This window comes from Hoplias malabaricus, chromosome 5 (genome assembly GCF_029633855.1).
Source record: "Hoplias malabaricus isolate fHopMal1 chromosome 5, fHopMal1.hap1, whole genome shotgun sequence".
NCBI lineage: Eukaryota > Metazoa > Chordata > Actinopteri > Characiformes > Erythrinidae > Hoplias > Hoplias malabaricus.
Window position 1 is genome coordinate 10,021,966 of NC_089804.1, and position 24,616 is coordinate 10,046,581.

Sequence of the window (24,616 nt, forward strand, 5' to 3'; positions counted from 1 at the left end):
GTCAATCACATTTCGCATTGGCCATTTGCAGATTAGAAAGAGCTGTCCGTCATTTTTTTGCATCAGCCAATCACATCAGAGCTTGTTATGTTAGGTTCCCAATGTCACTCAAACGTGACGGGGGAGGATCTCGATGTGAAATATTGTTTTTTAAAGTGCATTTTGAATATCGTGGTGCTTGTTTCTGTCTTAAAACCCTTTATGTTAAGTCATTAAGTTTTTATGTTAACGTCTCTGGTTAAGTGTTAAAGTGTTCTCTTAATGTGAGCTATAACACAGTAAGAAGAGTTTAAAACAAAGTACATTACACTTGTACCAACAAACTTGTGGTGAAGAGGACTCCACTCTCTTTAACTTTACATCAGGAGATTCATTTTTACATGAACTTTCACGAGTCGGACATTAGCCCGTAAGTGGGGACACACAGACTTCCTTTATATATATATATATAACACATGAATAATCCCAAAAGCCCCTGAGTAATTCTGATTGGACCGCAGATGCTCTCAGGTCTTTTATTGGCCGCACTGTAGTGAACAGAGTCCTAACTAAGGGAGTGGGCGGAGCTAAACTTCACCGTCTGTATCCGTCTACTTCGTCTTCTCCGAGAAATAGAAACAGAGTTTAGCGCTATCCAGTGTTATATGAATTTGAATCAACAGACAGCATCAATTACTCAGTTATCTGGAAACGATTTACTTCAAGGATATTTGTTATATCGTTATTTTTATTTGTCACGGTTATAGTGCAATAATTCTGTACACGACCTAAATGTTATATTTCTATTTACAAAATATTTAGCAACGAATGTCCTGAAGTGTCAAAATTAAAAATTGTAATAAGCAAGCCTGTGAGTCTACACTTAAGGACTCCTTAATAAAGGTTCTTCAGAATAATACAATTAAAGTACCACTGAAAAAAATGTACTACTGAAGATTTGAACATTGTACATTACTTAAAATACCTTTACATTTAACCACCCTTTTCTCTTCACGTCAAATATCATTTCTGATCTCAGTAGAGTGGAATGGAGTCAGAAGGTTACAGGGAGTACAGTCTACTCTGCACATTACCTACTGTGAACACCACACACAGGTCTTTATACAGTAAAATAGATACACCATGTTCAGATGGGCATTTACAAGAAAAGGGAAAATGAAAACCTTTTTCTCCACAAACATTTTATTTCAAAAGAATAAAGAGATTTAAACTAAAAAAATCTATTAGAATTCCATCACACCACCAATGGCATCTTATCAATTTTTAATGGAAATTAAGTCCAAAAATTAAACCCAACTGAAAATAAAATGTTTTAATAATTTCTCACCAAAGTATTTAAATACTATAAAAATAAATCATTGCACAAAATAATAAGCTGTGTTTGTGATTTCTAAATATATGTGCAACATTTGGGACAAAAAAGGCATTTGGACACAGACAATGTACAGTGAAAAGTAACTGTAAAACACTGAACTTACAGAATAAATCCACACAAAGGCAAATAAAATCTATACTTTAATGTTGTATATTAGTTTTTATATCACTAGTTTTCAAATAATTAAATGTACATTTAAATGAGTAGGCAACTATATTGACGTATTCAATTAAGTAGTGTAATGGACTGTACATGTGTACATCATACAGCTTGTGAAAATCTGCTGACACGGAATCCTCTATGTTGTTATTCACAGAGAAAAGGTTGTAAGTGAAATTTGGTGAGTCAAAAGAAGGGACATGGAGGAAAAAGACATCTAAGTGTACTAACAACCCTTAAAACAGCCATGACACTGAGCAACATACAAACGTAATAAAATGGTCAAGTATTAGTGACACATTTCTGTTATTCATCTTCAGGCACTGAGGGGGAAAAATGACCAGAATCTTTCAGACCGAAGGAAATTCTAGCATCACTGTGCTTAGAGTGCTTTCTAACATTTATTTGCTGCACGTCGTAGCTAGAGCTTATGTGGTTTAGACAAATTATGAAATAGTTCTGTGGTCTAAAGGAAAGAGCATATGTTTATGACGGCAGTTATCATAGTAAGCGTAATTACAGATAGATGTGGGCAATGAGGAGGAATTATAGTAGCTAAGATGTTACATTGCTGGAGAGTTACAGTCACAAACTGCTTTTCCAAACACTGGTTCTTCATCAGGACTAAACTATAAAGCACATCTCTACTCAGACGATCTACTACACTGGTACAGGTTAATATATTGGGATTTGAGCTATTTAATGGTTTGCATAGTTTTTTGACTGCTGTTACAAGTGCACAGTGTGAGTGTCTTTTTGAAGTTTCATCATTTACAATAAAGATGAAGTGAATGGTGATATTTTACAATAACAATGTTTAAAGTGAGATGTGTGCTAGAGTGAACATATCCCAGGGGACACGCTACCGTTGTAAATAACTGGCCACATAATAAAATGGTGGTGAAATACAACATGTGACAGATGCATGAACAAAACCAAAGTTAATGTAATTAAGGCATGACAGGTTTAAGGAAAGTTTTCTAATGCTGGAATACCTTGAAGGATGGGACAAAAAACAATTTGATCTTTAGAAGACAATTTCACACTCCGAATCAATAAAGGAAAACATTCATTCATTCATTATCTGTAACCGCTTATCCAGTTCAGGGTCGCGGTGGGTCCCGAGACTACCCAGAATCATGGGGCGCAAGGTGGGAATACACTCTGAAGGGGTCGCCAGTCCTTCCCAGGGCAACACACACACTCACACTCACACCCACGGACACTTTTGAGTCGCCAATCCTAAAGGAAAACAATTTATGTCAATATTTCTACACGAATAAAGCAGCAACAAAATTGATGGGTTTTTGTTTTGTTTGATATTGAAGACATCTAAAGAAGTAATTTGTACCTTATAGTATAGTGTGGCTTTATAGCAACTGAGTGCTTTATTACTAGTCTATTATAATTAACCCAAATTAGTTCATTAGGGACTGCCTCTATGAGCAGTGGTGGAATCCAATGTGGAATTACAACAAGTATTTGAGCATGGGCCAGAGTGGATCCAGCAGCAAAGAATGCAGGTGATTCTTAACCGTGAATGTGGGAAGTGAAAGCAAACAATGACTATGTAGATGCAGTTGCTGGTCCAGTGGCAGTAAGGAGAAAATAATACAAGGCAAGAATTCAGAGACGTGGTAATAGCTTCAAGAGTTCTAAGCCATTCTCTAAAACTCAGTCTCTCTTCTCATCTCCTGTACTTTTCTTGTGTCTGAATGATGGAAAAACCGCTGGTCTGAATTGCTGTGAATTGCTCCTGCAGCAAAAACCCAATTTTGGGAAACAATTTTAAATAATTCTTATGTATTTCTCCCCTTTTATCTTATTGGAATGAGTGCTCACATTCCTGATTACACTATTGCTCTGAAACAAACTACTAATGAATGTTCCACTGTGACATAGTGAGCAATGGAACTGTGAACGGATGAGTGGTCAATGATCAAAAAACAGCTAGCTTTGCTACATCCTTTCCAGATGAACATGATATGATGCTCAGTAGAGGGTTGCTGTGAGTGCGGGGCAGGACAGGAAGTGGGAACACTCCAGAACAGTGGTCCCCTTGTCAGTAGATATCAGGACAGTCTGTGAATTTCCTATCAAAGTAGCCTCCAGTGTACAGCCAGTCTTGTGATCCTGTGTATGGGTTCGTGACCAGCTCGAACCACCTGAGGAAATACGCAAAAATGAAGGGTCAGCCATAGCCACAGGTGACAAAATAAGTATGCAAGTCCAGATTGAATGTACACAGATGTCATTTATGTTTTTTACTATTAATATTTAGAAGACAATATTATCCTTGGTTATTGGATGTTTGACATATGATCAGCAAACACATAAATTACTTACAGGTCAAGTAATGTATGCTTCTATTCAATAATCCAAGGGGATATAACTATTACAGAGTTTCTGACATTAAGAACATTGGAAGACTTGAATGATGAATGCAAAATTCAAGGGTGCAAAAATGACTGGTCTTCAGAAATGTGGAAAAAAGTCATCATTCAACATTTTCCCAACAAAAGTGGTATACATTTAGAGAGCAGTACAGACATGAGTTCTTGACCCCAACCGTCTGCTGTGGGTGGTACTGTTCTGATTTTGTCCAAATCTATCTGTCCAATTAGAGTAAAGAGTCACTGTTAATCAATACCAAGTTCTTCTGACTGATCATCTTTATAGCTGTGAGCAACTTTTATGGTTGACTGGACAGTGATAAAAAAACAGCTCTTTGTGACAACAATCTCTTCCAGAATGACAACGCATCAGAACTCTTCTTTCCAAATGGCACCAAAGCATTGCTGAATGCCAAGTATGACGTTCATGTAAATCCACTGCAGTTACCAAATCTTAAACGTGTTGCGTATGGGGAATTTTAGATAATTATATAATTAGACCATTATCATCAAACCCCTACTGCAGTATTTGGGAACATCCTTTGGAATAAAAGTGTTCCTTTCATAAGGATTCTTTCCCAAGATGCTCTTTGACAGCTCATGGTTGCCCAAAACTTTGACAAGACATTTTATATTGGTTTATTCTTATATCTGCCATGCTCCCCTGTATGTCATTTCACTTTCAAACGTTTAGATTGAAGAGTGTGTCTATTTTGAAACTTTTCAAATAATTCTTCATTCATTGTCTGTAATCGCTTATCCAGTTCAGGGTTGCAGCGAGTCTGGAGCATATCTGGAATCACTGGGAGCATAGCGGGAACATACCCTGGAGGTGGCGCATGTCTTTTGCAGGCCAACTCACATTCACACCTATGGACACTTGAGTCCCCAATCCACCTACCAACGTGTGTTTTTAGACCGTGGAAGGAAACCAGAGCATCTAGAAGAAACCCACACAGACACAGGGAGAACACATCAAACTCTTCACAGACAGTCACCCGGAGCAGGACCCCAGGGCCTGGAGCTGTGTGACAGCGATACTACCCGTTTTGCCACCGTGACACCCTCAAATAATCAAATGATTGAATTTATTGTCAGTTGTTTATGTAGTTCTGTTCATTTCAATTTGATCTGATTCAATTTCATTTAATTATCATTTAATTTCCATGTTGTAAATTCTCGGCTGCACTGAAAATGAAGGTAACCTCATTGATTGAAGAAATTATGCAATTCCTGCACACAACTTTTAAGTACGTGAATAATCTAATGAAATCATTATTTTGATTTTCCAAAATCTGTTACCTTTAATTCTCATTGGATGTTTGTGTAATATGGGACGGTGTGGTTTAAAGTGATTAACACCTTATACTAAAGTGAGCGTAATTGGGCAGCTTCATTAGCTTCAGGCAAAAAGGGGAAAAATGTAATTTAACTGATAATGATAAGTTAAAATTTGTAATCAAGATAAATAAGGCTGAAATAAAATCATGGCTCATTCAGAACTTGAAGCATCAAGATTGGGTCAAAAAATACCTGAAAACTGAACTGTTTATAGTTTTATGAGAGTGAGTCTTAATGAGACAAGTGACAAATGAGACAGGCAAATGAGACAGGCCTTTGGCTGGATTACTAATACACCGGGCGGCACTTCAAATCAGACATCAGTGTAGTGAAGTAGAGCACTGGTATGGGTGCTACCATTAAGAAGGAACTAGCTGGACCTTTTTGGTTTCAGATCAATCAACCCTCAAAACTACTGACAGAGGCTTCGTTCTTTACATAGCATTTAAAAAAGATGTTTATGCTGGACACTGCAACACCACATGCACAAGGACTACAGGTCCTATTAAGCCCTGCAGACCCATGTCAAACATGGGATTTACTGTGAGGGAACACTGTATGGTGTCTACTTCAGCAAAATATGAATTGTGAACCAATTGAGGAACTGACAGGCCCTATAAATGGAATCATCATGGAAGTTAATGAAGAGTGGCTAAATTGGTCACAGAATTTTGTTGAAAGTCCCACAAGATGTTTAGTTACTATTATGTTTTATCTTTTATGCTAATGGATGCAATCAAATAGTGATCACAAATTTGAGCATAAATACACACATTTGAGAATAATAATTGTTTTGCTCATGTTTGTTACAGGTATCAATATTTGTGGAGGACACTCTATAGTGAAGGAGTGTTCAATATTTACCTTGTAGACCATTCCTCACTGTCCTTGGCCCTCTCCTTACGAGCTGCTCTCTGCTTCTCTTCCAGCCTCTCTTTCTCTTCGCTGGCTTTATCTAAACACAGATACATCTTAGGTCAACAGCTTCCTCTTTAAAGGACATCAGAATGAGCTGTAGAATCAAAGATAGGGCACTTGAAAGATTACATTACCCATGTCACCGTTCTCCATGGCTCTTATGTCAGGCCGAAGGCGACAGTCTGTCGGAGCCAAGACTCCCTCCATGCCAGGCTCCAATTCATTCAGTGCAATGGCAAAATTAGTGAAGTTATACATCTAAGGGAAACCAATGCAATCAAATCTCAGTTTTCCACAATCGAAATTAAAAAACTATGCAACCAATTCAGTACTTGTGTGTATGAGTTTGTATTTACCTCTGCTGAATTAGGTGGTCTAGAAGATACTCTCCACAGCAGAGTGCTACCAGGAACGACAGCTACAGTCTCCTGAACCTCTGGCATTTCATCTGCATCCTCATTCTCTGCAAAGTCTGTCTCCTCCTAAATGCACACAATTTGCACCAACATCCTGTCATTTTCTCATAAGAAGATTCTGAGCCAATACTTGTGTATTACTGAAAATTTCATACTACACCATACAGTGCATATTTTAAAACCTTCACACTTTCCAAAGTCACACCACATGATTCAAAATGCTGTAGCAACGTTGAAGTTCCTATCTGACAAACACCACTTACATTCAAATGTACACAATATCCTGTCGATAACCATAAGTAGCATAAGATATCTCTTCCTATCTGCAAAAGAGCAAGTCTCCTCATCACCTCTGTGTCAAAACATAGTGGTATCACACATGGTATTACGGCAAAATATCACAACCCTTTTGTCTGTGTGTAGTGATTTACGTCTCCACATATTCAAATACATATATCTTGACTACTCTGTCCAGCATCAGCTTAGGTCAGACCATGAGGATGAAACTATACTTGATCAATACATGATCACATTGTTAGTCACAATGACATTCTGTAATTAAACACGATTAATTAAAGTTAAAATGTAAGCATTTTCTTGTTTTTTGGGAAAGGAAATAAAACAAGTGTATATATAGGAATGGTACGAACACAAACTGGTTAGAACATATTCTTTTTACTTTATATAACATTTCAGAGTAGTTTTTATGATATTTAAATCGGAATGTCTGAATTTGCTGAGTAAAAGTCAGCGAGTACATTTACGTAAATGAAGCTCTAGCTTCAACAACAACAAGCTTTAACTGAAAAAACTGCAGCGCAGAGCTTAAAGCTCAGACAATAAAACATTTCCATATTCCAGCTTCAACAACTTTATAATAGAGAAACCTATGGATTAAGTGCAGACATTCTCACATCAGCCATTTGTGCGTGTGGGCACTTGAGTCATTGACTCAAGTTTGAGTCGCTCTTAAGGCTGGCCTTACACTAAATAACTTTTCAAGTGATTTTAGCCACAGACAAATTTCCAAAGTTGAAATAATATCATGTGAGTTTTGTTGGAATTGCAGCACACTCTCGTCATCTTGATTGGTGTGAAGTGGTCAGGAGAGCTGTTTTAATTTGAGTGTTTTTTTGTCTTCCAAAGGTTCACAGAATTAAAAAGAAAAACAGTGTGATTTCAATGGCAGCCTTTTTGTGTGTAATATCAAAGCCACTCCTGTTTACACACACTCAGTGACACATGCTGCTGCTATTCCCGCCTGGTATGACCAGTTTCCAATTATGTCATTGACCTCTAATGCCTAAAGTACATTTAAAATAACAAAGCACCTTTGCACAAAGAAAGTGTGTACTTTTATCTTATTCACTGTGTGCAGAGAGGAGATTTAGTGAACATTGCTAAGGTTTTTGATTACAAACCTTCCTGGACTTCGTTGTGATTACTTTTGCTAAATGAGATATTTTTAAACCAAAAGCCTCAAAACTTTAATCTTCCTAAAAATCACTGCAGAAAAAAAGCAGCAACATTCCTAACTACTTTAACTAAGATTAGTGAAGGTATTAGTGAAAATAATTAAAAGACTTTGACAATACTCTGACATTAACAGAATAAGAGCAAATATAGCATACAATATGCATATAGCATATCAAGTGTATATTCAAATCTAGATACTTGTAAGATACATCAATGGCATCACAATTAATATTCTTAAGCCAACTAACAAACATCATTATCCAGCATCAGTTCAGGTTTATCAAACACACCAGGGCTGAAACACATGGAAGGCAAGGTCCATCCTAGAACATCATTATAACATGAGGCTTTAAATGTTATTTATTTATGTTACGTTAATGCCATATCCTTAAATTCACGCATTAGCTTTGCCACTTCCGTTTAACAAAATGAACCAAATGTTTAACCAAAGTTTCTGTACCGTTTTCATGGTTTTCAATGGCAGGAGGAGGACTTTTTCCATTTTGCAATGTTCTAATAATAGAGTTAAATAACAGATAATCGTGATTAAGAGTTTAATGGTTTAATGTAGGTTAAAAAAAATGCTTTTTGGGGCACTTCTGAACATACCGACTTCTGTTTCTTGGTGTCCACTGCTCCTTTTTTATCATTCTTGCGGTTGGACTCATACACCTGTGCATCCACACTCCAAATACATTCTGTCCACTTCCCATAGATGACACAGCGCTTCTTCTTACTGCCACACATCCACACAGATAAATGAAAGTTGTTAAAAATAATGAATAAATCATACAACACAAACATCTCAGGGGCCTTCATTATAGAACATACTTATATATCAGAATCAGCGTTGCAACATTGGGCCAGGCTTCTTATGAAATACATCATCAAATCTGAGAACCTGGTAAAGGACTGGCCATTGCATATCATTGTGATTACAGCCTAAAATTAATAGTTACTCTTATACAAAGCAGTAAAATACTGGTAAAGCATTTTCTTATTATACATGGGTGATAGGTCAAAAGTAATAATAATAAACTGGTATATTATTATAAAAAATGGTTTTCTTGAAACTTAGGAGGCATCACAATAGTTCTGATGAATGTCATAATTAAAAAACAGTTACAAAAAATATATATAATATTATATAAATAAATATAATAATATTACATAAATATAATTATATTATACAATTTATCTCAACATTATTCATATCTCACTACACTCTGAATGAAATGGGATAATGATACTGTCCTTGAAATGAAACATATAACAGATCAGTGTTCTTTAAGTACTGAAAATGGCCATAATATTTTCAGACAAGCACACTGGGACAGTAACATGCATTTAGTTACTCTGCCAATAGAGTTGCCAGGTAAATGTTTGGGAAAGTAGTAATAACAGGAATATATTTCAGAGTTAGAGTATATATAATATAGTATTAGAGTATATAATAAATATAGTGTCATGATTCAGAATCAAGTTCAAAGGTTAGCAGTCAGGGGCTCTCACCATTTGTCCTGGATGTAGCCCTCCACTCTGTGTAGTTCTCTGCCAAACATCCCACAGGGTTTGAAGTTCAGCACACATTTATCTCCAGTACTGTTCATTCAGCCAACCACAGAAAAACATGAGATTACAACACACACCATAATATGCAACACATGCCTACAATGCAATTCCCACTTAATTACTGTTATCTGATAATGATTTGCGCATTGCTTGTATGTTACAGTATAAATGTGTACCCAAAGAACCACAGTGAAACTAAGCAGTGTTAAACTCCAGTGTGATGACCTGATCTGAAAATTTGTGTTTGACAAAAAACAAATAATTTGTATAAGATATTGCATTTATTTTGTGGGAATTTTGCTTTGAAATTAAATAAAAGAAAGGGTCTCTAATTTATTAATATTACTGAAACCTCAATCAATGAATTAAAATGTCTGGCCTACCTGTGGTTGACTATCTCTACAGTTCCATATTGCTCAATCCACAGTTTACCCACAATGACATTGTGTACACAGCAGAAAGGGTTTGACCATGTGTACGCCTCTTTGTGCCTGCAAGGAACAAACACATGCACACAACCCAAATGTTAGCATGTGACTAGCCAGTTACCCAGCAACCCCTAAGCCATTTCCTCTGAAATCAAACCTTGATATCCTGTGTCAATCAGGAAAAGACTCACTCAAAACACTCAGCAAACACACACCCAAGTTCTCACATACCCAGCCCTTTCTGTCTGCATTTAACAAAATCAACAATAAATATGAAGGGAATTAAGGAGATCAACTCCACATACTAACCTAACAGATTTCAGATTACTCACTTTAAGAGTTCTAATGTGATGGTTCCTTTGGGTTCTGCCTCAACACTCTTGCCCCAGAACTTGAGTTTGGGGTATATAGAGCCATGGAAGAGGAAGTCCTGTGCCAGACCCTCTGCGTGGAATGCACTGATGGGTGGGTGATGACTCACCTGTTCTGAAATCAACCTGAAACCTTGATCCTCCCTAAGGAAAAAGAGACAGATATAGACAGCAACAGACAGACGGAAAGAGAAGGACAATGAAGAGCAAAAGAAGAATAAAATTAAGAAAAAGAAGGAAGAGATATTTCACTATATACACTAAAAATATGTATTTAAAAAAAACAAAACATTCATTCGTTATCTGTAACCCTTATCCAGTTCAGGGTCGTGGTGGGTCCAGAGCCTACCTGGAATCATTGGGCGCAAGGAGGGAATACACCCTGGAGGAGGCGCCAGTCCTTCACAGGGCAACACACACACACTCACACCTACGGACACTTTTGAGTCGCCAATCCACCGACCAACATATGTTTTTGAACTATGGGAGGAAACTGGAGCACCCGGAGGAAACCCACGCGGAAACGGGGAGAACACACCAACTCCTCACAGATAAGTCACCCAGATCGGGATCTGAACCCACAACCTCAAGATCCCTGGAGCTGTGTGACTGCGACTCTACCTGCTACACCACCGTGCCGCCCAAAAACCAACCAAACAAACCTTAAAACTTCAAAATAATATATCAAGGCATTGAGGCTTCCTGAAACGTGGACTCGTCTGACCACAGTGCATGTTTTCACAGTCTTTCTATCCATGTCAGAGGAATTTGGGCCCAGAGAAGACCATTTTGGTTTAAAATGACTACACGACTTCCTATTTGCATTATACAATTTCTAATTGCATTTCTTGATGCAGTGGAAGATTCTCCAATAATACTATCTGAGGGCCTGATGGTTATGCATTTTCAGCAGTGTTTTCTGCCCCTGGTTGTAGCGCACAGATTTCTTCTGACTCTCTGAATCTTTTCATGATATCGCAAACTGAAAATGGTGAAAAACATTCATTGGAATCTTGTACTAAGAAACATAGTTTTTGAAATGACTGACAATTCTCTTAAGAAGCTTGGAACAATGTGGTGAATAACGACCCATTCTTGCTTTCAAAGATTAAGCCTTTAGTAGATGCTCCTTTTATACTTCTCGATGACCAGTTAAACTACTGAAGTGTTACTGGTAGAACATTTTCAGGCTTTTGCTTCTTTCCCAAACTTAAATCATATTATAAATGATCATTTTAGTTCTATTTTTAGTATGTGTCCCAACTTCTCTATAAATGGGGTTTATTTTCTACATTAAAACCAGCAGAGTGTGGGTTGCTCTAAGAGCTAAGGAGCCTGCAGCACCAAGGCTAGATAAATTCATCTCATCTGAGATCTCATTTCACCCACAGCACAGAAGCCTAAACACAGACCGTGACCTCAACAGAGATCAAGCTAAATGAAGGCAGTGTATACCTAAACACGATAGCTATGAGGGTACTTAATCTGTGGGTATTTTTGCGTTATTATAAAACAAATGGTATACTGGTAATTGGTCCTTTGGTTACCGTGTGAGCTCATATGTTTCTCCTAAGAGAGGGTTGAACGGTTTTCCAGTTCTATCCCACTGAGAGGCCACTGCAGACACAGCAAAGGCAGCTACCGCCTGAGGGAGGAAGGGAGAGTAAGAGTGTGGGTATTTCAAGTCAGAAGCAACTGACACAATACTTCAGTATTTCACTTTTTTTAGTCTGTGTGGTGTATGCAGAAAAACTAAAAAGATATAATTGTCTACAGAGAGGGTAATTTAAGAGGAGGAAGGTTTAAAGTAGGTTGTGGTTTAAAAAAAACCCACACATTTATATACAGCTTGCCAAAAAGCAATCTAAAATCCAGAAGGCTCTAAACATTAAATATACAGAGTAATTGAATACTTGCCCCAAATAACACATGGATATAACCCTTACAGAGTTGGCATGAGACAGGTGTACAGTTATGTCAACTAAAGAGTCATATTAATCTAAAACTGATTTCTGCAGCATGGATAAAATCACTGGCTATTTCTGAATGCCAAGCACACAAAGCCAGGACTTCTTCAGAAAAAAGTTCTTGAGAAGTCAACTTGCAAGAGCAAATTTGTGATGCAGCAGTAAACGATGGCATTTTCAGGTTGTTCTCGTTGGCAAGTCATTTAATGATGCATGCTCATTATTTTGGGCAGACTGGATAACCGGATACTTAAACCATTCTTTGCGTTTGTGTTTGAGCATTGGAACGCAACATCTGCAGTGGAAGATGACGCCAAACAAGAACACGAGAACGTAAGAACACACAAGAATGCATATTGAGAAACAGCCCTTGAATTAGAATCAGGATTGGTTACTATAACATATTTGTAATAATTTCATGGTGATTCATGACTATCCTTTATTTTTCATGCTATATCTCAGCTTAATGTTAATGAGAACACACAGCTATTTAACCTGAATATTTGCCAATGATCTAACCTAGAGGCAAAGAAATGAATGTGTTTCTTTGGCCATATATTTGTTTAAGTATAGTTTCCCCATTTTAAAATTTTTCTCCAACATATCTTGCTACAGTTTATCCCCAAAAAATGGGGATACTGAAATTGCAGGTGGTGAGCTGCAGTGTTCATATTTTAAAAATGGTGTCACCTGGGTATGTCATGACTTTTAATAGCTTAATAGTTCATTATACTATAATATTGTTATACATGCAGCAATATTTAAGTGCCTGATTCTCCTGGCTTTATATAGTAACATTTTTATTTAAAACAATGTGTAGAGTTTTGGAAACGTCAAAAACATTGTAGTATTCTGCAGATGTAAAGAAAGCCCCAATTATAAATTAGTCAACAAATAGCAACATAAATAAAACAACATTAGTGCTTGGTCTATTAGAGCCAGCGCTAATACACGCATAATTGTTCTACAAGGAAGTGCTCCTGACCCAGATTTGATATACGAGCATAAAATATTTTTTTCGTAAAATAAATAAATAAGTAAATAAGTTTGAGGAAATAAAAACCCAAAACATTAAGGCAGAAGAGGTTGTGCATATACATCCTACCTGCATCCTCTCTATGGAGTCAGACTGAGCGCAGGCTTTGTGGATGAGGTATGTGTGCTCCATGTATTCTGTGATTCTCTGCAAGAAACTCAGTGGTTCATTGAAGACAATGGGCATGGTGATTTTGGACAGTTCCTGTTGCACAACAAACAACAAACTGAGTTACAGCAACAATAGCAGTGAGACAGAATACACTGGAATACAACAGAGTATTTCTGTCAATCCTTACCAGTCCTATACATTTTTTAAGAATGCTCCATACACTGAAGTTATTTCGGGAGAACATGGGTGCAGGAAGGGCTGACCTGAGAAACAGAGACACACCCAAGTCAGCATGCACACACCCATACACACTGTTCTTTACTTTAGATAAACCTGGAGTACACTTTGTGACAATCCACATGTATTTTACATGATGACAGTACTGATAATACAGATTTGATCACCAAAATATTTCAGCCTCCATTTGTTTTTTTTCTTTCTGCTGTACACTGAGAGAGATAAAAAATAAAGGGAGATGGATAAATAAAGAAGAATCCAGCTTAGGAATCTGTCTATACCTGCGTTTCTTGATTCCATTCTCCTGTGGAATGGTGCCATTTTTCTTTTCAGCACCATGGTCAACTATAGCATCTTTAAAACTGGCCTCTGAAGTGCCTTCACACGATTCGTCCGAATCCAAGCCTGCCAAACACACACACACACGAGTTAAAAATTACCCTTATGATGTATCAGAGAACTTTACACTTACAAACGTAGGACATTTACAGAGAGATATTGCAAGTATATCAGTCATTCACACCCTCACACAAAAGCATTTAGAACAGATCAAAAATGTAAACAGACTAAACTGGGAGTAAATATAACATGGCAACATTTCAATTTATTTATAGAACAATCCTCAATTCATGTTAAACCGTTTTCAATATTATTTTATTTTTTTACATAATGAATGAATGTTTTTTTTGTCAAAACACTACTGAACATTTTATGTCTTACTGATTAAATAGATTAAATACATTTTTCATTTTGTCTGTGACTGCAAACCAAACATTCATGGCTGATATCTCCTGTAAAATGGCATACACAAAAGGGCCCTGCACCCATACTGGAAAGACTTCAGATTGCATCTCTTGCAAAAGAGATTTTGCAAAAGATTTCCCAAGCCCTGCCCAGACTCCATGATTGACATACAGAATAACTAATCCTCACTGCATGTAGCCTCTTGGAAACATGCATGAACAATGCATTTTACATTCAGCACTCTACAACTCATCTGAAACAAATCCACTTCCAAAAAAAAGCTAGGAAACAATTATTGTGAAAAGTAGAATTTGAATTAGTTTGACATTTTTTCTCTGTGAATATGTTCTAATACATGTAATATCTAATCATTTGTGTCTGTGATTGGATAAATACAGTTTAAATTCTCACAGCTCCAGAGATAACCTGTGTCCTTTAAAAAGTTCCCATTGGAAAACCACCAATAATAATAAACCCATTTAAGACATCAGTCATAGACCACAAATCAAACTCCTCCCCTCTCCTTTCTTCCAAAGGAAGAATGCCCTAATTGGTGCCTGCTTGTGTCTGATGTATCTCAGCAACAAAACTGCAGTCCCCAAAACCTCCAGCCTAAATCTGTTTATAAAAGCATAGCCAAACCTGAAACCCCTGCGCAAAAGAGGTTTGTAGAGGAAGCATGACTCAAATGGGACATCTCAATCTCATGCCATCCAGCATCACCTGACTGCCACAATGAGCTGATGAACTTTCTATGGCTTTGGCTGATGACTGTCTGATATGCCCTTTATTTTTTCATACATCATCTTTCTATCTTTTGCCTCTGTGTATGAGGCATTGACGGGAGCTGTCAGTCGGTCCGGTTGCTTCCAATGCATTATTGAAGCTGTAGGCAAAGGAAAGGTAAGATGATACTGAATAGCCTGGCCCTCACTAGTTTGCCACAACAAACACACCACTCAAAAATGGGCTGGTGTTAGGCAACAAATGAGCCAAACCACTGAGGATACTGTTGGGCTACCACAAATGTTCTAATGGTGTTACCTGGCCTTGGTTACATGGCTGGCAGTTATAGATTTTGAGATTTCTGGGAAAATGCTCTACATGCTCAGTACCAATTCACTATCCATGAATTTTCTGTCCTTGAAGGAATAACAATCATAATATTTCTTACTTATTTTATGTTTTACAGCAAAAGACATGGCAACAAAAAGCACTCTTATCCCACTCCCTGTATCTAATCACCTGTTTTAAGTAATTAGGGAAGGTCCAGGCATTGACTGCCTCTGCTTGGTTTTTGCTCACCTGTGACGGCATCAAAGAACTCGTCTTCATTGTTCATTGTAGAGTGTGGGTAGCCAGCACAAGCTACTAGAACATGGTCCCTCACAAAGCTTGACTGATGATTGCAACTGTACACACAGATAAGAGACTCAGGGTAAATGTACAGAAATACAATATTACAGATTTCAAAGACACCAAACACACAAAAGTAATTTTCCAAGGCAAAATTAATAATAATATTATAAGTGCCTTTCAAGAAATCCAAGGAAACTGTACAATTAAGAACAGTTTCTTAAACTTGTCATAACTAACTATAAGCTATACATTAAAGTTAAATGTTATATTCTAGAAGTAGATGTCAAACATTAAAAGAACGTTTGTGTGAATGTATATTATTTTGCTCATCCAGGCATTTCAATACAGCATCGCCTTTGCTGTCTACAACACTACAACATAGCACCACTTAAAATTACATGCTCGGACACAACAATGATTATATAGATTATATTAACCCCTTTAATTTCTAAGGGCTCTATTGTGGCATACTGGATTGGCAACCATGCCTGGTTCACTTTTAGGCAATGCTCAATTTGTGGTACCAAACATTCCATTCCCTTTAGTCTCAAAACAATTAGCCATTTTAATTAGTGAAAAAATTACACACAACACAGCCTTTATACGTCTCCTCCCTCAGACAGGTATGTAAGAACACATTCAATACTGAAGTGAACTTTGGACTCTACATCCACCCATGACTGAACAGCCTCTATGTCTGCTGCTGATGTGCTGATAAGTTAACATGAGCAGAGAACACAGGCTGAGATCTCAGTAATCATACCCTGAGGGGGAGAGCGTAGGCTAATGCAAACAGGCTACAGGATAGGCATAATTTATTAAGTCTATATTAGATTTATCATTCTATTTGTTTGCTAAATTTAATGGCTCTTTAGCTGGTAACAGCTGGACACAATTATCACTGATTTATGTAAATATTTAATTACAAAAGGAACTATTTCACTGAGGCCAAGACCATGTTTAAAATCTGTTAAAAAGACCATGTTAAAAAAGTGTCTTGAGTCATGTTTTCCTAAAAGGACAAACATGCACGTAAACCCTTCTGAGACAATCTTCTAAGCTGGTTTCAGTATGATTTGTTTGCGGCTTGTATGGTGGTCTGCTTGATCCATGCATTGTAAAAACAAGGCAGCCCTTGTCCGCTTTATTTTATGATTTATGGATTCGAGGCTTGCCATAGACAACCCCAATCTTGACAACAATAGATATGGTAGGGCAATATTTGGTCTCAGAAAGATTCAACAGTGCCCATGATATACAAGTGACGTATAGGCATATCCTGTTGTAATTTATACTGAGTTAGGCATCATAAGTAGAGATTATTTAAAGTACAGAGGAGGATGCACTTGAAATAATTGTGAATAATAAGGGACTTGAACATCCATGAAGTGTGGTAAAATATATATAAAAGCAGCACCAAAGGTCATCTTGAAAAAACTGCCTATCATTTTAAAATTCAATGTTTCACAGCTATGGTGTGAACAAGAAAGTGTTTGAGATCTCATTATTGCTGAAAAGAACAAGAAAAGGAAACTGAGTCCACTTTTTAAAATCTGCTTACAACATGAACACAAGAAGAACTGAGGTCATTTGCTGAAGGTTCCTTTTCTAGTTCATTTTCACAGAAATGAGTTTGGTTCATTAAAAAAAGAGCTTTATGTGAAAGGAACATATGTTCCTTTTTTAACCCTGCTTCAAATACTGTAGCCAAGTTTAATAGTTATGTTAGTGCACTGTGTAAAATTCAAATAATCAAAACATTTCAAAAATTACCTTTTCCTTACCGGTGTTACAACCTATAATCTCAAACCTGCTAACAATTAGTTCAGAGGACTCAACTCAGCTGACAGACTGATAGACTTGTCAGGCATTGAACTAAAGAAGTAAATCTTAATTGACGATTAAATGTGAGTAAATGTCAGTAAATTAAAGAATAAATTACTGATGTTCTAAGAGAAGTTGACACACACAACACACTCCATCTGCTCTTTCATGATGCAACTTCCTGTGCTATGGAGCTCAGCCATTTACAGGAGCGTGGCACCAGAGCACATGCTGCAATATCTTGACACACATGAAAAAGGAGAAAGCCAGTTGAGGTTTGACCACATCCAACTACTATATATTACAGTTACTAAGACTACACTTAAAACATATAAAAAATTCATTGCCTGATCCACCAGTACAAAGGCCTTGCTCACCGTCTCAATGTAGGAATAACAGTGTTAAATTGTGGTGTCAGGGACACCTAACTTTCATAGTAGTTCATTTCATTTTTTAAATCCATATAAAACAGAGTTATTTTTGAATGCATAAGGACTATAACTTGAGTATCTTGAGCTCCTATCAAACTGTGAGAGGAGACAATGTTAAATTAATCAAATCAAATTCAAAGAGCCTATAGAAAAAAAGATTACTGATCAAATATGATGTAAACAAGAACAGAGAAGAAGAAAACGAATACAAGCATAACCCATCATTTCTTGTCCTCATACCACACTCCTGAGGGTAAACAGTGGCTAACTCTCATTTAAAAGAACTTGTGCTGAAGCAGTTTGTTTGGCACAGGTTTAGACAGAGTATGAAATATGTGGTGTTGTTTAATCCCTGTTATTTTGACCAAAGCATAAAACATAAAACAACCACCAATCAGTTGGAAACAAAGCAGGAAAAACATTAATTTAGAATCTAAAAATTCAAAGCACAACTTTATGCATATTGGGATACACTCTGTGATGACTCAGTGAGTGAATTTGAATACTTTGGAGAAAGACAACCATGCACACTGGATCTGGATTGGTAAATAAACCCTGTCATAGCACTGAGCAGGTGCTGTATTGTCTATGAGGCCTCAATACAAGCTGCAGGCAGCATCATAATGAATAGAGAGACTGCCTGACAGGACAGGTGGCTTCTAATGACAAATCATGCAAAAAGAACAATGGATTACACTCTCACTCTCTCTCACACACAACACTGTTCTTTCCATGTTGGTGTATGAAACTGCTACAAATACACAGCAGGAAGGAGCAGAGCAAACCATGCGCAAGACAGGCCTCAAAGAAGCAGCTCAAGCCGTATGTTGTCCCATCTACATGGCTATTTGATTTGGAAAAACACAATGCAAGGAAGTGAATGTTAAGCACATTTACAGTTCTCCAAAAATAAACTGCAGAATAACAAATTCACGTCTATGTTCCTGAGGCTGAGTTAGTGATCCTATTCTGCAACTGCGTGCATGAGAATGTTTCAAAGAATGCAAAGAAAACACCTATGAATGGGAAAATATAAGACACAATGATTCTCAAAGACTTTATTTAACAATTCGCAAACTTTGCCAAGATCCAAATGAACCTGACTAATAAGGTTCTCGTCCTTATGCCTGTCCCACACTATAGGATTTGCTCCGCTCACCAACAGAAAAACGTCTCCCGAGGTTTTGGGGTCTGAGGTTTTAAGGACTGTAAACACTGGTCAATCGGATGTGCAGAGAAAGGTATTATCATATTGCCTACCTCCCTATTTTCTTTATGGCACCACTATAAAAATGTTAGTCAATTTAATTAAACAAATAGGGTGGCGCAGCAGGTAGTGTCGCAGTCACACAGCTCCAGGGACCCAGAGGTTGTGAGTTCGAGTTCCACTCCGGGTGACTTGCCTGTGAGGAGTTTGGTGTGTTCTCCCTGGGTCTGCATGGGTTTCCTCCGGGTGCTCCGGTTTCCTCCCATGTTCCAAAAACACACGACTCAAAAGTGTCCATAGGTGTGAGTGAATGTGTGAGTGTGTGTGTCGCCCTGTGAAGGACTGGCGCCCCCTTCAGGGTGTATTCCTGCTTTACGCCCAATGATTCCAGGTAGGCTCCAGACCCCCTGCGACCCTAAATCTGGAACAGCGGTTAAAGATCATGAATGAATAATTAAACAGAGAGATAAAATGAACAAAAACCTGTTGCAAGTCTCCACCAATTATCTGACTGTGACCTGCAACACTAGCTGAAGGCCTGAATTTCATCAATTTTTTTCATAAATGAAAAGCAAGACTCTAAATATTTGAGCATAAAAATATTAAACAAACCTTTCTCCCTTTTTTAAATGTCTGTGAATGTATAAAGCCTTAAAAAGAGCGGATTATGAAAACAGAACCACCTGTGAACAGGGTAAATACTGGATTGGCTGTTCATTCCTTTCTTCTTTAATAGCCTGCTGGACAACATTCAACACAATCTAGTCCACCGGGTAAGACTCACTTTGAAAGGCAGTCAAACTTGCTTAAGGATCTTTAAACATAATGAAATGTTTAGGCTTAGGTTTAAATGTCAGATGCAGAACAGAAAAGCGTCCAAGCAATTCATAGCATGAAGGATGGACTTTTTTTTTTTTTTGCGCGCTGTACACTAAAGTCAAGTAAATGAGCAATAGGTCATCCTACAAAAGGCACAAAGGTCAAGTTAGATAACGCACTCTCAACTATTTTGTGCAGAAAAATGCTCTCTTTAGGAACACATTTCTTCTCATTTGTAAAAGCACCTAGGACGTCACACATCACTTTTAAACGCATTCATGCACACCTGACAAGACATAGCATGAATCAGCAAGTTAGAGCATGAGACATCAAAGTTATGAGAACATGTCTACAAACCACTATGGTATGCATCAGGGCAACACACACATACACGTGAGTAGAGACAAACCATCATGCCTCTCAAGAATACGGGTCAATACTCACCCTCTACAGCAGCCTCCAACTCCACATAGGTGCGCCCAGTGATGTACAGCTAGTAGGACCTGTAAGTAAACAGCAAGTGGCTCTTTATTAATGGACCACCAGTCTCCCATCATTCTGTTTTCTAATGCCGCCAGCTGATTAAAGCACATGTCAAGTCAAAGGTCAAAAATGACAAATTAATTGACATTATTACATAAAATATTCCTACGAACAAGCGTATTCCCCATGTGTCTTGTTTAGCAATGTTCAGAAAGTCTAGATACATTTATATACACAGTTACAACAAAATTGGCCTCAACTGTGCCATACGTGTTCATGAGTTTCATGTTTTTCTTTAAATGTGAATATTAGGCTTCATTGGCAAATCTGAATTGTGTAAAAACAGGTCCAATTAAAAGTTCAGATTTGAGAAAGGCTCCAAAATGCATTCCCTGATATTGATACTACGACCAATGAATGAAAATCATTGGCACACAATGACCCCAGACACGCAGCACCCGAGACCTACCCCAGACACGCAGCACCCGAGACCTACCCCAGACACGCAGCACCCGAGACCTACCCCAGACACGCAGCACCCGAGACCTACCCCAGACACGCAGCACCCGAGACCTACCCCAGACACGCAGCACCCGAGACCTACCCCAGGCACGCAGCACCCGAGACCTACCCCAGGCACGCAGCACCCGAGACCTACCCCAGGCACGCAGCACCCGAGACCTACCCCAGACACGCAGCACCCGAGACCTACCCCAGGCACGCAGCACCCGAGACCTACCCCAGACACGCAGCACCCGAGACCTACCCCAGACACGCAGCACCCGAGACCTACCCCAGACACGCAGCACCCGAGACCTACCCCAGACACGCAGCACCCGAGACCTACCCCAGACACGCAGCACCCGAGACCTACCCCAGGCACGCAGCACCCGAGACCTACCCCAGGCACGCAGCACCCGAGACCTACCCCAGGCACGCAGCACCCGAGACCTACCCCAGACACGCAGCACCCGAGACCTACCCCAGGCACGCAGCACCCGAGACCTACCCCAGACACGCAGCACCCGAGACCTACCCCAGACACGCAGCACCCGAGACCTACCCCAGACACGCAGCACCCGAGACCTACCCCAGGCACGCAGCACCCGAGACCTACCCCAGGCACGCAGCACCCGAGACCTACCCCAGGCACGCAGCACCCGAGACCTACCTCAGACACACACAGCAAAGCTGAATGACACATGCCCTGTGCTGAAGCTCTGGTCCTGAGTTCCTCAGGCGAATTCACTAATAATAATAAACAGTAGAGCAGTTCACTGTTAAAAGTCGGTCAGCGCGCTGACGGAGCTCAGGTCAATTAAACTGCATTAAAATAGAGGGAGTATTCCACAAAGCAAGATTTCTCATTTAGCCAGGTAACTTAAACCTCAAGTCAAATCTGTCCAATAGCAAACGTACCGAAGCACATTGTCCTGGACAGTCCTCTACTCTGGGCTTATGTTCTCATAACTCATAAATCCAGCATCGTAGTAACATGTACCTCCCGATTTTCTGTCGGTAGCTTATTTTCCTGTCCACCTTAAGCGGTGCAATATTTACATTCTGGTGAGAGACCGCCAGCACCATTTAAGGGGGAACGGGACAAATTCCAATAACAAACCCCCTTAAGCCTCACCTTACAGTTAAGGTTACTCTGTGAGGACGCACTAATATAAGAATAATGTTGTACACTACATTTAGCGTTCATTTTAATCACACTTAAGTCTATTAAGAAAGACATGAACTCCAGGACTGTATTCAAGAGCAGATGTTAATATCAGAGAGCGGACGCTAGCGAACAGCACTGAGTTCAATTACTTCTTTAGCACAACAACTAACGCCTCAGAGCTAGCGGCGCTAACCTGGGAGAAACAGCACAGAGCGCGCGCCCCTCCGACACACAAAATGCCCGCTACGAGTTCAGCAGCAGCGCGAGAGCGGTTCTGGCGGAGGGTGCAGTTGCTCTACCTGGGATGATGATGATGGTGTTGAGTCCTGAAGGCTGCAAGTGCGAAGTGCACGAGCGGAGCTGACACCGCGGCGGAAGCGCGAGATCAGGGGCGGACTCACGGGAAAAGCGCTAACCAATCGCGCTGTCAGGCGACGTCGGATGTCAGGCGACGTCGGAGAACCAATTTGCATTGAAATATTGTGGCTCCGTTCCCATAATCCGATCGACTGTCTGCCCTTGTGTTCCGAGTGTTGAGGGAGCGCAGATCTGCAGTTAGACGTCTACGCACGAGCTGAGTGCTAAAGGCCGGCACAGGGAGGCTACGCATATTGGAACTCAACCCGTTAGGCATATTATAACACGTTGTCAAACGTCTCCAGAGACCTGGGGTTGTGGGTTCAAACCCCAAATTGAGGAGTTTGGTGTTTTCTTTCTGTGTACACGTGAGAGTCCTTTGGGTGCTCTGGTTCCCTCCCACAGTCCAAAAACATGATAGTAATTGACTTGGCTATTCAAATATGTCTATTGGTGTGAGTATGTGATGCCCTGTGATGGACATTAGACTGGCACCCCATCCAGGCTGTGTTCCTGCCTTGTGCAGTGATTCTGGGTAGGCCCTGGACATTCCAAGACCCTGAACAAAAGTACTTTGTGTTTGGTTTGAGATTGTATTCCAGATTAGAGCCTAAAATGCCCTTCAGCTCAGACTGTGAGAGCAACCCAGCTAGCAAAATTGTTTGACCATGGGCGAGTTTGAGCCAGAAGCATGGCGTAAGTGCCATGGCATCGGCCCAAATCTGGCTCATTATCGGTTGTAATAGTTTATTTCTATACACACCCCTAGATTTATCCAATCAACTGCATAAGGAAGTGTCTTTTCATATTGAGCCTCCAAGTTTTGGAATGACATTTCAGTCCATGTCAGGGACACAGTCTCAGTCTTTAAGTCTAGCATTTTTGTAATTAAATTCACGCTAGATAAAAAGTGCAGTTCTAGTTTTGAATAGAATTGTGGCAGTCTGAGATGTCAGTGCTGTTGCCTTGCTGATATAACTCCATCACTCATGTTGGAAAGGTGCTGATATATCTGGAAAACCTCATGTCTTTATTTTTAGTTACACTGTTCTAGTGAGGTCTGCTGGCGTTATAGCTCACCCTAATTATCCTCATAGCTAATGTTCAATCATCCAGAGTCCAATATCAGAGCTAACTATATGTATGCTTTTTGGTGCTGTGTGGAAGTAACTGCTGACCTTGTGTGATCTGATGCTGGGGAAGGATTGTCTGAATCCTGTCATCCAGTCAGCTCTGACCGAGAGGTAGTACGACAACATCCTACAGCACATGCTTCATGATTTGTAGATTCCTGCTCATCCCTCGTGGAGCCATTTACAAGTGGCTGAGTGTCTTCACCTCTACTAACGGACCACAGAGACTGGGTGTTAATTAGAACTGTTCACTCTTATCTGTGTCGGATTGTTCTTTATTAGCACAGCTATTAACACATTCAGAACATGGCATAGACCCTGTTCACTCATTCTAACATCATAAAAGTTAATTCTCACTGCTCTCTGCCATCGCCAACGTGCCATTTGTCTGTTTGTCTTACTCTGGTGTTAATCAGAGGATGATGGGCTGGCTTCGGATTGGAAGGTCGACAATTTGACCCCATGATTGGCAGCAAAAATGGGGGTGGGGGGAGAAAGAATAAACAATGCTGTCCTCCTCCTTTGTTCTTTACCTGAGCTGCCAAAAGACACCAAAATTAGTTTAACTGGATTTATTTCTATGCAGATGTTTAATGCTGAATAATGTCTTTGTCTCCAGAACTTTGATATTGAGAATTGTATCTGTTTAAAACGATTAAAATGCTACTGTGTGCCAGACAGCCCACCCTTACAGACAGATTACTTCCTGAAATATAGGCTGTGATGACTCATTTGACTCTTTTGAACTTTATAAAAGAAACATCAAAGTGATTCAAAGTAATGAATATGT

At 39.2% G+C, this 24,616-nt stretch overlaps 1 protein-coding gene across 3 annotated transcripts; it reads right to left on the reverse strand.

Annotated features, from left to right (window-relative positions):
• Positions 1-950: 950 nt before the first annotated feature.
• osbpl2b (oxysterol binding protein-like 2b) lies at positions 951-24,279 on the reverse strand. 3 transcript variants are annotated; one of them, XM_066672053.1, is made up of 16 exons: positions 24,228-24,279; positions 23,872-24,033; positions 20,629-20,687; positions 15,850-15,956; positions 14,082-14,205; positions 13,751-13,826; positions 13,522-13,656; positions 11,997-12,094; positions 10,411-10,593; positions 10,034-10,141; positions 9,591-9,680; positions 8,688-8,814; positions 6,543-6,668; positions 6,321-6,444; positions 6,133-6,223; positions 951-3,699 (listed from the first exon to the last, which is right to left on the reverse strand). In XM_066672053.1, exons 2-16 carry the CDS (start codon positions 23,962-23,964, stop codon positions 3,597-3,599), a joined length of 1,644 nt encoding a protein of 547 aa, XP_066528150.1. In that variant the 5' UTR covers positions 23,965-24,033; positions 24,228-24,279; the 3' UTR covers positions 951-3,596. The 3 variants fall into 3 exon arrangements, with proteins under 3 accessions (XP_066528150.1, XP_066528151.1, XP_066528152.1); XM_066672054.1 differs by lacking the exons at positions 23,872-24,033; positions 24,228-24,279 and adding an exon at positions 22,636-22,771; XM_066672055.1 differs by lacking the exons at positions 23,872-24,033; positions 24,228-24,279 and adding an exon at positions 22,530-22,594.
• Positions 24,280-24,616: the final 337 nt, after the last annotated feature.